Here is a 15,408-nt window from a genome sequence, read left to right as displayed (position 1 = left end):
CTAATTGAGCTGTCATCCTGCCCAGAACAGTTCAGGGGCGAAGAAACGGAAGGTGAGGCGTAATCACCATACCCGCTCCATCCATCTCACGCTCAGCCTGGCTTTTTGGTCCAAGTATGGGATTTGAGGATTGATTTTGTGGTTTGCTCTGTCTCCCTGTAAAGCATTTGAGTCTTGCTGCTTGACTTGCCTCTGTTTCTTTCTTTATCTATATCCTGGAGAGAGGAATACTGAATAATTTTTATCCTGACTAAATGATTGTTACACTACTGACTTACTGATAGGTTTCCACATTTTGTGCGCCACGCCCTCCTTCCCCACTTTCTCTGTTATCTCTCGAGATCTCCCTGTTGCAGACTTTCTGGCTGAGGGATAGGGACAGTAAGGGAAACAGATTGCCTCCTGGCACCTTCATGGCCAGTAGGCCTTGTCTTAGGTTTTGGAGCATAAATGGGGAGTTGGCAAGTTGGTATGTTACCTTTTGTTCTTGGACTACAAGTTCTTTGGCTTTTCGGGCCCTGTCCTGTTGGTTTGCTCTTGATTGTGCCTGGCAGGGAGCATAAGGGTGAAAGTGGGCAGCTTCACCTCTGTGCACACATTCTCTTCCACCCTGTGATCTCCGTGCTTCAGGGAGCTGGTAAATGGGCTTTGATGGCAGGCTCTGAGTCCTGGGCATTTACTAGCAGCAGGTACCACTGAAATTTGATCTTCGCCTAGTTGCCTCATATCTAAGAGGATAGAGCCGCCTTTTAAAAACACAGCAAAGGAGTTCCTGCTGTGGCACATCGGGTTAAGAATCCGACTGCAGCTGCTTGGGTCACTGTGGAGTTGTGGGTTCTACCCTCAGCCCAGCACAGTGAGTTAAAGGCTCTAGTGTTGCTGCAGCTGTGGATCGGATTCAGTCCCTGGCCCAGGAACTTCCATATGCTGTGGATACGGCCATAGAACAAATAAAATAAAACACAACAAAGGGGTTTTTCTGTTTGTTTGTTTTGGTTTTGGTTTTGGTTTGGCTGTAAGCAGCATGCGGAAGTTCCTGGGCCAGGGATCGAACCCGAGCTGCTGCAGTGACAATGCCAGATCTTTAACCTGCTGAGTCATGAAGAACTCCAACAAAGTTTTTTTTTTCAGTACTTGGTATATAAAAGTAGACTCATTTCAGATAAATAAGTTAGAGAACGATAATTTATGCTCCCCCAAACACTTTAAAGATGCATGTTGGAATTCTTCTAAATACTGAGTACTCCTGCTGTCCTTCAAATGATTCACTTTTCAGAAATTCGGTTTTCCATACACCTGTTTATTTTTATTTTATTTATTTATTTATTTATTGTCTTTTTGCTATTTCTTGGGCCGCTCCCGCGGCATATGGAGGTTCCCAGGCTAGGGGTCGAATTGGAGCTGTAGCCACCGGCCTACGCCAGAGCCACAGCAACGCGGGATCTGAGCCGCGTCTGCAACCTACACCACAGCTCAGGGCAACGCCAGATCGTTAACCCACTGAGCAAGGGCAGGGACCGAACCCGCAACCTCATGGTTCCTAGTCGGATTCGTTAACCACTGCGCCACGACGGGAACTCCCCATACACCTGTTTAGAAGCAAGAACAACTATTAGGAATTAAACTTGGGCATGTTTCAGAGTCCTCTCCTGTGGTGATGTCCTGCTGCCTCTGAGCAGCTTCTTTCTCCTTTCTTGCTCCACAGTTCACAGACCACTTAGGCACTTCTGAGTGATGATAACCAGGGCTTGCATAAGACCTTTACTCTTCAGAAAGCTTTCTACTGTCCTTTGAGCTCCGAGTTAGGTACCATCGTGGTGGAAATTCCATTTTACAGTTGAGGAACAACCCAAAGCTTTTTACTCATAATCCCATAGTTGAAGGCAGGACAGACAGTATTGTGAGTGTCCAGGGATCTGCCCATCCAACTACTGCCATTAGTCTCTCTTTAGGTCGTTGCTTTTAGATGATACGAAATGCTCAGGAGTCCATAGTGAATTGGTTTTGAACTGGAACCAAAGAGCCTTTCATAATTCTAACACTGTCTCTCAGGGCTACACCCAAGAAGCTTTGTTAGCTTCTGGTGAACAGTATGTAATTGCGTGAGGAAGACCTGGAGGCAGACAGTCTCACCATTCAAGGAGTAATAGCTCTCTCTTGAGTGAGACCATTGAGTATGTTGTTAAGAATAAACACGTTCCAAACATGAAAGCCGGTCCATGGTGGCATATTAGAGAGCGAGAAAGCTCAGACTAAGATATTCCTTGCTGTAGACTTGGTATCAGTTAAGTTTTGCAAAATTTCTGCCTCAGCGCTTGCTGACTTCATGTTATTAGATGTGATGGTGCTTAGTCCCATTTTGATCAATCTATAACAAATCTGCTTCCTCAATATAACATGCCTTTACCTCTCTCTAGAAGGCATCTGCATTTTAGCTCCTTTCCTACTCGAAATGTTGTTGGTGACAAATAAAGAGAAGCTATATTTAGGGTAACAGGTACTTTCAGACTAAAAATAAAGCAGTGGTTCTCATTAACCAAGGTCAGAGAGAATGTGTGTATAGTTTGAAAAAGTTCCCTAAGATTCCCTTCACTATCACTAGTTGAAAAACAATGCATTGAAGTCCACTTTCTATTAGATATAGTTAAATTATGATCATGGCAGGTGTGAAGTCAGGTGATTAAGTAGGCTTCCTCTGCTACCCTAAGGGAAAGGTCTTTGGGAAGTATAGCTAGAGCCACAATATGAAGAAATCTCTTGGTGCACTGATTTTATTCCAGCAGTCATTGTGGGTCACACAGTATGTTTCCTACTAATCAGTAAGGGAAACTTAAAAGTAAAACCGAACTGCTTTTTAAATTGTTCTTCTGCCCTCATCAGCCCTGCATGAATAAGCAAGCTCACCAGTTCTCTTACTGAGATAGATGGCAGTTTAAGGGGAGGAGAACTGTTTTGGAATCAGAAGACCTGGGTTCAAGTTCTAACTCTGCCATTTAGTAGTTTAAGTTGTTTAAATTTCTTTCTTTTCTTTTCTCTTCTTTCTTTCTGTCGTTTTGTCCTTTTAGGGCCCTACCTGCGACATGTGGCTGTTCCCAGGCTAGAGATCTAATCGGAGCTGCACCTGTGACCTATACCACAGCTCACAGATGCCAGATCCTTAACCTACTGAGCAAGGCCAGGGATCGAGCCCACAACCTCATGGTTCCTAGTAGGACTGTTTCCTCTTCACCACAACGGGAACTCCAAGGTTGTTTAAATTTCTGAACTCCCTTGCAGCTTCGGGGATGATAATTGGCTTGAATGAGATGGGTTAGTATCATTCTGTTTCTACCAAAGTACTCTGTATGTGTGAAATTCCTCTTAGTTATGCATGAGTTAACCTGTTTATGATTGACAGCTGGAAAGAGGGACAATTGAGTTAAAAATAGAGAGGGAATTTTTTTTTTTTACTTTTTTATTTAAAATAATTTCCTCCCCGTGGAAAAGTTGTAAGAATAATATGAAGAACTCCGTATATCCTTCATCTGGATTCTCTAGTTAATATTTTACCACTCATTGGGAGAGAATGTTCGGCTGACAGTTGAGTGTTTACAGCATGCCAAGCCTGTGCTTTTACTTGCCTTATCTCATGCACCACTACCTTAACATATAGGTTCTCTTAACTCCATTGGGTGGAAAGAAAAACTTAGGGAGGTTAGATCAGTTGCCTGAGACCCCACGACAGGGACGTGGCAGAAGTTCGAGGGGTAAGTTTTTCAAACCACCTTCCTTTCCCTTCTAGCCCAGGCCTTGCCACTGACGTGGTGGAACCATCAGCCGTTTACTTTGCATCAGTTCCTCACCTTTCCCTTCTGTTCATGGAACCCAGCGTCGTCCACCCCCTTGACTCATCTCACTGTAGAGACAGGTTACCTTCCGTGAAGTATCCTGAGCTTACGAGCCACAGAAACCAATGTTTGATCTAGTATTGCTGATTCAATGTAATTCGTTTAAGCAAAAGTAAAGACTGAAGATTGTATGGTTAGTGGTCCGAGGCATTGGTGAGATGAGATGCCCGCCTTTCTCCACACCCGACTTCATATGAAATTAGTGAAACTGCCACAATTTGGTTGGTGTTCTGTTTTGCAAGAGTATAAGCCGGAAGAGTTTTTTCCTCCTGGGGAAGGCATCCAGGGTGCTGGACTGTTCCTTGCCCTAACCACTCCCTGGAGATCAGGATTCTTGATCCCTCTTCCTGTCTGGCTACAGAGCATATTGCTTCCAGGAGACCAGGGAAGATGACAGGGTTTGGTCTTTAGATTATTTCCACTCTTGGGAGTTGACATTTTTTTCCCCTGCCTTGTTTTGCTCAGAGGAATATCTTCCCTAAGTTGTGATAGAAATAGATTTTCTAGAACCTTGAACTGAGATTGCAAATTTGGTAGCTCATTGATGTGAGCCAGATGTGGCTGGCAAATGTGTGTTTTTGGCTTGCTTAATGTTTAAATTTTTTTCATTAGTAGCCAACATTTAAAACCCAGAGAATTTAACATAAAAACCCAGCGTTCAGCTTTTCTAAAAGGGGGAAAAAAAAAAGAGAGAGAGAAAGATTTGAACTTTAGTTTAAAAGCTGGAGAAGTACAATTTGATGAGCTAGTTAGCGGTGGGTTTCCTCCCCCTTGGTAACCAAAAGGGAGTTTTAGTTTTGGAGAAGGTAGAGAAACAGCTCATAAGTAAGATTAGGGACTTATCCAAGATCATTATCATCTCTGTCCTGTTCTTGTCAGTGTTTTATTTCCATCATTATGGGGCCACCTCCTAGATGGCAGAGAGTGCCTGGCATCTCCCTTTCTACCCAGCCTAGTTGGGTTCATTGCTTCGCTCCCTGCACGCAGTCACCACTGCCAGCAGAGGGTGCTGTTCACTCGCTGAGCCTGCTGTCATTTTGGCTCAGCTGAGCAACAGCTGTTGGGCATGGGCCCTGGGTCTGTGTGAGAGTTTGGGCATGTTCATTTGGTTCCCATCCCCAGTGCCCACCCCTTAGACCCTGGCCAGGTTATTGTGTCACTAGGGACTCTGTTCAGTAACAGGAAACTGGGGAAAGTTTAATTGTTTTCTCCTTTCTCTTTTTCCCATGCAGCTGAACAAAAGGTTCATCCTCAGTTTTCTCCATGCCCATGGGAAGCTGTTTACCCGGATTGGGTAAGTGTGCAGGATGTTTATTTTATTTTCCTACATTACAAGTCATTTTGGAATTTAATATTGTTAGCAACTAGACTGTGTTTGTAACTGAGGGCACAGGGTGTGAATTCTTAGGGGCCTCCACCTTCTCTCCTCTTCCCTTCCCTCACTCTCCTACTGTGCTCGTGACATTTGGGAACGATTACTCTCCAGCCTGCTGGCTCTTCTTTCTCTACCTTCACGAAAAAACCCCCTTTAACCACAGTCTTCCCCCAACCCCCACCCCAATCCCTCAGGGTTTCTCTTTCCTCTGCCTTCCGGCCCAGCCCCTAGTGAGCTCCTCGAGGAAGTCATGCTTAGTCCCTGGGTGCAGCTGCCAGGGGTCCTCCTTGGGGGAAAATTCTGTCCTCTAATTTTCCCTTAAAGAGAAGAGCAACACACTTTCTTCCTCCAGCGTTTTCTCTTCCTTCTGAACCATATACCCTTTCCTCTTAGGCTCTGTTTCCTACACCATGTTGCTGCTCTCAGTAAATGCCAAGACTTTTCTGTGGTCTCACTATCCACCATGGATTTCCATATAAATCTCAGGGAAGGTGGTGTGGGTGTGGGTGTGTGTGTGAGTGTGAGTGTGAGACCTTGTTACTTGAGCTGTCGAGTCCCTGGAAAGAGATCAAGTTTTGAGTATTCCTTTGGTGGATCAGAGTTTGTCCTCACTGCCTAAAGCCAGCGCCCCTGTGCTGGGAGCCTCGTTAGTCCAGGAGAGGAGTGGGTGACGATGCCCTCAGGTCTTCTGTGCATTTTAATATCTTCTGAGTTGGAGCTTTTATTGTGAGGTACCTTTGAGGTGATTTGTTTTGAATTATAGATCCCCCAGTGGTTGGCACTGTTTCAGTTTCTGTCATAACCGTGTAAGTTTATCTGTAATGCGCTAGAAGGTTTCCTCAGTGGGAGAACTGAAAGGCTTTGTCCTGCTTGAAAAAACGCTGTTTGTGGATGGTGAACTAGAAAGTATGCCTGTTACGTAGTCATTTGTCATCAGCCTGGGCAAGAGTGACCGGGATGACCATAGTCTTGATTTTGAAATGACTTGGGAAACTTGGCATAGTGCCAGTAGATGCATCTCTATTAGCAAAAATAAATGTGGAGTAATTTACCCAGGAAAGTAAACTAGGTGCATCAGTAGCAGTAGCACCCCTCTGGCCTCCCCCTACCCCCAAGTTAGCCCTCCTCTGGCGGGCGTTTTTGCTGAACGCTCTTATCTCCCTAGTCCTTGGCGTGTAGTAGGTGCGCAGAGAATGTTTGTTGTAGCAGTGAGTGAATCACTACAAGAGATGAGTTGACTAGGGGAGACTGGAGAGAAGGATCTAATAGCTTTTAGTAGACCCAGGCCAGTCACACGTGAGTAATGCAAAGCGGCGGTTGCAGGGTGGGTAAGGGAATATCAGTATCACTTCATAAACGAGCACGTAGCAGGAATGCTGTTGTGTTGCACTTAAAATAGGCGCTGTGGTTCCTTATTTGTCCTTTTTTCTTAATTCTCATTTTAAAAATCCTTCTTTTCGGAGTTCCTGTTGTGGTGCAGTGGTTAACGAATCTGACTAGGAACCACGAGGTTGCGGGTTCGATCCCTGCTCTTGCTCAGTGGGTTAACGATCCGGGGTTGCCGTGAGCTGTGGTGTAGGTGGCAGACGCGGCTCAGATCCCACGTTGCTGTGGCTCTGACGTAGGCTGGCAGCTACAGCTCCGATTCGACCCCTAGCCTGGGAACCTCCATATGCCGCAGGAGCGGCCCAAGAAATGGCAAAAAGACAAAAATAAATAAATAAATTAATTAAAAATCTTTCTTTTCCTTACTATCTTTCTAGTAAGTATTTTCTATCTTTTTTTCCTTTTTTTTGGCATATATGTTTGTTCTTTAATTTTTTTTTTTTTTTTTTTTTTTTTTTTTTTTTTTTTTTTTTTTGGTCTTTTTGCCATTTCTTGGGCCGCTCCTGCGGCATATGGAGGTTCCCAGGCTAGGGGTCAAATCGGAGCTGTAGCTGCCAGCCTACGCCAGAGCCACATCAACTTGGGATCTGAGCTGCATCTGCATCCTACACCACAGCTCACGGCAACACCAGATCCTTAACCCACTGAGCAAGGGCAGGGATCAAACCCGCAACCTCATGGTTCCTAGTCAGATTCGTTAACCACTGAGCCACGACGGGAACTCCTGTTCTTTAAATTTTTATATACCATGTTTACTCAACCTCTGTATTGTTGATATTTTGACCCTGATAATTCTCTGTTGTAGGGGACTCTCCCATGGAGGATGTTTCATAGCAACCCAGGCTTCTACCCACCACATGCCAGTAGCGTCCCTTCCCCTTGGCCCAGTTATGACAATTCAAGCTGTCTCCAGACATTTCCAGACATAGCCTGTGGGGCAGAATTGTTCCTGGTTGAGAACCACTGCCCTAGCTCTGTTTGAGACTTTGGGGACTAAAAAAGTTATAAATCGTGGTCCGGAATGTAGGAATATTTTTTATATATATATATATATATATATATTTAAATCAGTTTAAGCATTAGTTAGTTCCTTATTCCCCCCCCTTTAAAATTCTCGTGTTTAAATAAATATATTTTGGAGGAAGTTTGAAGAGAAAAAACACAATGATTAAAAAGCTAGAAAATTATTTCTGAGAGAAAAAATTAATCTTAAAAAATTAAGGTAAGAAAAAGTTTACTTAGAGACAGCTGTGAGGGGTACTCTAAGTATGTTTAAATATGAAAGAATCATAACCAGATAGATTTGATTTCTGTGGGACAACACCAAGAGAAAAATTGGCTTATGTTGCAGCTGGAGAGGTTTGTGTTAGGTGTAAGAAAATTTCACCGAGGGAAGATGTTCGGGAATTGTCTTCTCTGGAAGTCTTTAAAAATGAATAGATTATCTCATTTGTCAGAGGTAGTTTCCTGTGGTCCAGATTATTTTTCAAGATCTCTTCCATTCCTGCATATAACACATTCCGTTGGCAAAGATGAGGCCAGTCTCATTCCACCTTCATGGGCAGTGAGTTGTAGTAGTTGTTTACATGAGGAAAACGTATGTAAATTCTAGGCACTCCAGCCCCTCCGTGAGTATTCCTCCTCTGCTCTCCTGGAGGCAAATAAAGAATTGAGCCCCGTATTTATTCTGGAAGGCAGACACAGCAATAATGTTTCTATTGGAAAAAAAAAAATATAGAAGTCTGTAAGACTAGAAAAGCAATGAGCCCAAGCCACACACAACAACATGGACGGCTGCCTAATTACCAAGAAGATGTGAAATGTGGGAGGCGTTGAAAACGAATTAAGAGTGAGGAGATTGTAATGGGGAGCAGCTGAAGACACATCCACTGTCCCGCCTGCCTGCTGAGAAAAGCCCCCGAGGGGCTCTCCTAGGCGTCGTCTTCTCTGTGCCCCATGTTCCCAGTTGCATCAGTGTATGCTTGAGGGCCTACTATGTGCAACACTAGACTCCTCTGCCTCCCAGCAGCCAGCGAAAAAGAGGGTCAGAGCATTAGATGCAATCAGGTGCCAAAAAGAGTTTTTCTCTGTCAGCTAGTTATAAGACCTCGAGAGCGAACAAAGTCAAAGCCTCTGTGGACTCCGTTTTCCTTATCAGTAGTTTAAATAGATGATCTCAAGGTCTGTTTTAGTCCTTAAGTTCTGTAGCACTATGATTTTTTTTCTCTCTCACTCGTTACCCTGTCACACGGCTTAGTTTTGTTTTGTTTTTTTGCTACTGATTCGCTCCTGTCTTGTTCAGTTTTTTGAAATTAAGAAGCAAAAGTTAGGGATCCTGATTCTTTTCTGCAGAGAATGTTGTCTAGCCCAGCTGCGTCCCCCAGCATCCGAGAGGTTGGGTCCTGCCCCGTTAGTCACTGTCTGAGTCACTCTCGGGTCTAGGTCCCAGTGTTGTCTGAAAGATTGGTTTCTTGAAACTGCCATTCAAATGAGACAAGGTGTCTCTAAAGAGAACACTTCAGAAAGCAGTCACTTAAGCCAGTGAAACACATATTCTGAAAATGATCATATCTTCTGCAGTTTTAAAGGATAGGGGCAGAATCCTCTCGGGCTCAGAAAGAGGAACCGCTCAGGGATGCCGAGTGGCTCCTGACAGACCCCGGCTTTCCTGGGGAGAAACAGAGCTCACGCTCCACGGAGAGGTCCGACATCCTGCAGACTTGATTTGTGACGAATAGAATAATTCTGCTTCCCATTCAAGGTTGAAGTTACCACTTTAGTTTTTACTTGCTTGTCTAGTCATGCTGTTTGCTTCAAGATCTCTTGGAATTCAAAGACTCATAGATTTATTTTTGGACTTTGAATTATTAAAAATATAATGTTTATCTCTATTTATTTTTAAAATTACAAATGTTTTATATACAAAAGCCAGACGTATTCACTATAGGGGAAATCTTACTGTGTAATATTTAGAAAACCTAGCAAAAAAAGAAGAAATAAAAAATTAGCCATATTCTCACTATCCAGAGATTACTCTCCACTGCAAACATTTGGTATATATTTTTATCTTTTTTTTCTATGTATCATGCACATACATTCTTTTATTTTTTACAAATGTGTATAAAAGATCACATTCAACACTGTAAAACTGTCTTCATTTAATATATGTTGAGCTTTCCTTCACATAAAGAAAATCTAATGCAGCTTTTAAAAAATAGAATTCAGTTGTATGGATGTGCCATCTTAATCATATGCTGTTGGGCACTTAGACTGTGTCCAGTTTTTTGCTGTTATAAATTGCCATTTTTTGGTGCTTTCCCTCCTCTTCTGCTACTGTTGCTGCTGTTTCTTGGCTAAAACTCTTACGGTTACTACATAAGTGATATATAAAATCTCCTTGTAAAAGTATAACATTCTTCTCTAAAATTTCTTTAAACTCTCTCCCAATCCCTGTGCCCTCCAAAGAGATAACGGTAGACAGCAGGTTATATGGTCTTCCAGACCTTTTTACTGCATTTACATACATACATATATATCCACTATATATATATACACACACACACACACATATGTATATGTGTATATATATATATATATTCGTAAAAACCATAATTTTATTTTGTGGGCTTTCTTCCTAAACCAATTATATACTGTCATTATCTCAGTTTTAGTATAATTTTTGCTCTGCAAAACGGGGTGAAGAGGAAGAAATAAAACTACTTACAGGTAATTCGAGGCCAAACTCAGACATCATTTTAGTTATGAAATTGGGCACCAGAAACCCTGTTCCTGAGCTCCGAGGGAGAAGCCTTTATCTGTGCGTCCTTCAGTTGTTGCCTAACAAAGCTGATTTCTGTGTGAGAACTCCATCTTCCCTCAGATCTCAAGATTGAAGTTAACTTATATCCTTATGCATTTGATTTTTTTTTCTTTTGTTTTAATCATGTTGAACCAGTCGAAAGGTGAAGGTTTTTTTTAAACTTTCAAAAAAAAAAAGAGGATATGGACATTTGGCCTGGTGCTCGTTTGAGACTTCAGTCTGACCTAGGGAGTGTTAATGGATCTGTTTCAATTCCCATCCCAGGGAAGAGGCTTCCTCAGACAACAGCCTCGAAGCAAGAGTGTCCCACGTGACGCTTCTGTCATGTCGTTCTGTGCTGGCTCTCTCCTGCCTTTCAACACGGAGACACATGGCTCTGAAACTTGCCCGAAGTGGCTGCTTTTCAAGCAGAGTGAACTCTGCTATCCTCGTAATGAGAAGTGCTAGCCCCCCTTCCCACCTCCGACCAGAAAGAGTGCTGCACAGTGTCAGAATTTAAAATGAAACCTTTGTTACAGCCCGGGGGAAAAATGGATCCAATCCAGCCCCAAACATATCACTCTCTGCCATTCCAAACCGACCATGAGTTTTAATGGTTCTGAAACTTTTTTGGGGAGGGGTGAAGAGTGTGTTTCTGGTTGTGTTGTTGTTGGGCAGTGGGGCACTTGAAATGGCATGTGGGGGGAGGTGGGAAAAGCGAATGCCTGGTATGTCTTGTGCCAATGAAAATGAGGACAGCTCAGCAGAGAAGGGCACTGCAATATAAACTGTAATTGACCCATAACTGTGGCATGATTTCTGGGTACTAGGAGGTCAGTCATAGGAGTTGCCATCCCAGGGCAAGGAACAAAGATGGCCAGGATGCCAGAGAGCTCTGGGGTTTTCTAAAGCAGGGAGGGAAGAAGGCCAAGGTTCAGGTAAAAGTGGAAGCACCTTTCTCAGGGACCTGAAACTGTTTTGTATCTTTTGAGAAGGATTCCCTTCCCTGTGGCTTTCCAGAAGCTATTTATTAATTCAGACTGGGGCTCTTCCTCACCCTACCCCACAGTGTACCACAAGCAGTTTGTTTGGGGGGGGGGGGGCTGGGTTGGAGGATGGGTAGAAGATACTCTGCTGACCGCGAATTGCTCCGCATGGCCCTAAGGCCCATGTGCCTGGTTTCTCTCTCTAGCACCAAGTTTGAATTTGCTCTTTATTTCTGAGGACTTCAGCTGTGGTTTATTCCTCCTGCCAGAGGAGCTCCAGGCATGCACCACTGTTTGGGATCCAGTGGCCACATTTGGCAAGCAGCAGTTTGAATGACCTCTCTTTAGGAGCCCTAGGTCACTGGCTGGATTTCTACCTCCCTGCATTACAGGCTCTTCCTGTATTGGGAGTGGCAGTTGGCCAGGGCATTATATTTCCACTGGCCTGAAAACATACAGACCCTGATGAGCTGAGGCTTGTGCGAGGGAGGAGGATAGCAACACAGGAAAGACCGAAACAGATCACTGGGGCCCTGGGTCAACGGATTCTTCTAGGGCAGATTCGGGATCCTTAGGTGGAGCAGCTAGTGAGATAGTCCCTAAGTAGATGACAGCCGAGCTGCGTCCGGTTTTCTGAAGTAAAGCTTTGAGTGAAGACTCTGTAGATTCACAAACCTCTGCGCAAAATAAGCTTTTCCTACCAAAGATTTGGGGGACTCTGCTGATCTTAGAGCTTAAAGGAAATTTTTTCGCTATTGAGAAAAACTGATTGTTTCAGAGAACTTTGATTTCAACTTGAGTCCAGTTATTGCCAGAGGTTAGGAAATAGCATGCCAGAGCATAATAACTCATAGTGATTTATCCAAAAAGTGAGTTGTTTCCATCTCCAGACCCCGAACACTCCTTTCTCTTAAATTTGTTCACAACCTTAGGGTACCAGTGAGGTTTGTGAGAGAGGCAAAGAAATGTCCTAGGTGTTAGCTGTCTGCTCTCCCCAGAGAGAGAGAATATGAATGAGAGAGAGAGAGAGAGAGAGAGAGTGTGTGTGTGTGTGTATGTGTGTGTGTGTGTGTGTGTGTACACCAAGGGCTCTTGGGGCTGTGCCTCACTGACGGGCTGGCTGTATTTGTAGGATGGAGACATTCCCTGCGGTGGCTGTGAAGGTCCTCAAGGAGTTCCAGGCGTTGCTGCAGCACAGCCCCTCTCCCCTCGGCAGCACCCGCCTGCTGCAGCTCATGACCATCAACATGTTCGCTGTACACAACTCCCAGTTGAAAGGTAAGGTCGAGCGTCTTTATCTGGACATAGAGGATTAATCTAGCTTCTTTCCTGTGCTGCCATGCCACCACACAGTCCCCCCAACACACACACAGCAGACACACACACCCTTTCCCTCCATTGCCTCTCCGATCTTTAACTTAACTCTCTGAAATGTGTGTGACTCTCTAGTGCTTGGGTGGGATGGAAGGAGAGAATCATGGGTATAGAGCTTAATTTGCAAACCCGGAGATGCTGTTGCACATCTGGCCTTGCTAAAGGCAGCAGCAAGGCCTCTGAGAGGCTGCAGACCCAGAGCCTCTCCTGGGGGGGCGGGGGGAGGCATTGCTGAAATGTTTCATTGCAGAGACCATACGCTTGGCAGGGATTGGGAATAGCTGTTTCTGGACTCATGTACCCTGTTTGTTCAATATGGAAAAGTCTAGCTCCCTATGGGATATCCCTTGTGGGAGTCTGCCAGGGAGTAAGAACAGAGAATTGATGAGCTTTGGTGACTCAAATCTGGAAGCAGAAAAATCACCAGGCCCAGAATTCGGCTAATGTAATGGTGTGCATTCTGAAATACTTTCCTGAACACTGGAGTTTTTTGACAGGGGCGGGGGGTGGGGGAGGGGCTGATTGGCAAGATTTTAAAATGCCCTGATGACCAGGTCACAGTTGAAAGATGTTACCGGATCCCTTCCCTACCCGTGCCTTCCCTCCACCCCACTGAGGTAAGGATGATGTGGTTTGACTTGATGGAAATTTGTAGCATGGAGGTGACATTATTTTGTGTGTGTGTTTGCAGAGGAGATTTGGTCTGTGTTGCCAAAGAACAGTTTCAGAGCATTGACAGAAAGGATCTGGTCTCAGGGCTGGAAGGTTATTATCTGAAATGCCAAGCAGTGGGAATTGCCCTGTGGAGACTGTTGTAAACAGACGCAGTGTCTCTGGAGAGCGTGTTGCTGGTTCTCTCATCGCACGTTTTCTTAGTGATTTCGCTCGCTCTGATGTTGGTTTATTTCCTCTCCCATTTGTATTTAGGGTGATGCTTCAGCCTGCTGCAGAGGGGTGTTCTCCCCTGATGGGTGGGGATGCCAAACTTCGCCTTGAAACTTGGCTCCTCCTGGGAATCTTCAAGGGCCTCTGCTCGTTTGCCTGGGTTTTTCAATCACCTCCGAGTCGTAGAGGGTTTTCTCCTCTCATGCTGCCTGCTGCAGCGTTTAGAATTCCCAACAGAAGATCAGATGCAGAGGCTTAGGTGCCATTTTGAAGTCTGCTAAGTATTCCCCGGAGCACTGCTGAGGAAGCATACAGTCCCGAGGGGCAGTGCTGGTTTCCAGGAGGGAGGAAATAAAAGTTTGGGACGTGTGGGACATTGGTCCCCTCCTCGTTACTCCGCTGGTTTGGGCTACCAGGTGGGAAGCTCACAGGACTCGGGGCCCTTCTGCTCCTCTTCCCGCCTCCCTCTAACAGCAACACAGAGTGCAGGGAGCTGCCGTCGCAGAGCTGCAGCCTCTGCCAAGGTGCTGTTCCCGCATCAAGTGACCGGGAGGTGTGACTGTAAAGGCTCCGTGGCTCTTGCCTGGGGAGCGTCTGTTGTCAGCAGCTTCTGCTGCGTGAAAAGGAGTATGTGGGCCTTTTCATGGGCCACCAGTGAGTCCTTTTCTTGGAGCTGTTGTAAGCTAAAGTTTAAGAAAATATGGGTGAAAGGAAGGTGAGATGGTGAGAACAGAGAGAGAAGGAAGTAGGTGGTTCCCCCTTTGAGGCCAGAGCTCTTTTTGTAGGATTCTTTTCTATGGTTGCTCATAATGAGGACCTGCCCTCCAAGAAGGACATGTCACAGCCTGGGCTTGAGACCCTACCACTCCCACTGGCTTTGTCCTGATGCTCACCTCCACCAGGCAGTGGGGGCCAAGAGGAGTATGAGTGAGGTGGTCAGAAGCTCCAAGGGTGTTTCAGGAAAAAACAGCCGGGGCCACAGGATATAACACTCAACTAGGACAGAGAGCTCTGTGGACGTGCTGCCAAGTACCCGGTGTGCAGCTGAGGCGGCCGTCCAGACCCCACTGTGTGGGCTGCCATTGGGAGAGGGGTGAGCAGAGCACTCAGCGGGGCTGGTTGGTGGGAAGATGCACTTTTCCATTTCCCAGCACATGAGTCATCTTCTCTGGGCCCCTGTGCTGTGCTTGCACGGACAGTGGCAAGAAGGGGGTGTTGTGGCTGAGCAGCAGCATCTGTGCCGGGGGTGGAGAGGGAAGGGGGTTGGGGGAGAGGGTAAAGATTTAAATCCTTCACTAATCAGCAGCAGTTTGAATCACATTTTTATGAGTAAGGAAGTGATAAATCAGCCCTGAGTGTTCAGCCCCCAAGTCCCGTTGGCCGGTGCCCTTCTAAAGGCTTCTCTCCAGGCCAGTCTGCTTGCTGTCAGAGTTGCCACCCAGCCGCGGGACCCTGGCTGTCTGAGACCGGGAAGCAGGGGCCTGCTGCTGCCTGGCCCTCCCAGGTGCTTGGGTCTGTGGCGATTTGGCAGCCACTGCAAGTTACGGAACATCTGGGCCATCATTTTTCTTTCCATTCCTCCTTGGATGTGTCCTTCTGGGTGGGTGTTTGCCTGTGCCAGTTCCTAGACTCTGGAAAAGGAACATTCCAGCCTGAAGCAGAGGTGATCTGTGGCCCCCAAGGCAGTCAGGATCCTCTCAGTCTGTGCCTGGCCTT

General features: G+C 45.5%; 1 protein-coding gene across 5 annotated transcripts in view; it reads left to right on the top strand.

Moving 5' to 3' along the window:
* Window positions 1-15,408, top strand: part of SMG6 (SMG6, nonsense mediated mRNA decay factor) — a 214,292-nt gene that overhangs the window by 46,234 nt on the left and 152,650 nt on the right. For 4 of the 5 annotated variants that reach the window (XM_021067586.1, XM_021067587.1, XM_021067588.1 and 1 more), the window contains exons 9-10: window positions 5,120-5,181; window positions 12,566-12,711. In XM_021067586.1, coding sequence (XP_020923245.1) covers window positions 5,120-5,181; window positions 12,566-12,711 — 208 coding nt within the window. Of the gene's footprint in view, window positions 1-5,119; window positions 5,182-12,352; window positions 12,378-12,565; window positions 12,712-15,408 lie in introns of those variants that run through there. The other variant, XM_013981205.2, reaches the window with a different exon arrangement.

Source organism: Sus scrofa, chromosome 12 (genome assembly GCF_000003025.6).
Source record: "Sus scrofa isolate TJ Tabasco breed Duroc chromosome 12, Sscrofa11.1, whole genome shotgun sequence".
Taxonomy (NCBI): Eukaryota; Metazoa; Chordata; class Mammalia; order Artiodactyla; family Suidae; genus Sus; species Sus scrofa.
Note: the sequence above shows the minus strand (reverse complement) of the source record. Positions and strands in the feature narration are given on the sequence as shown.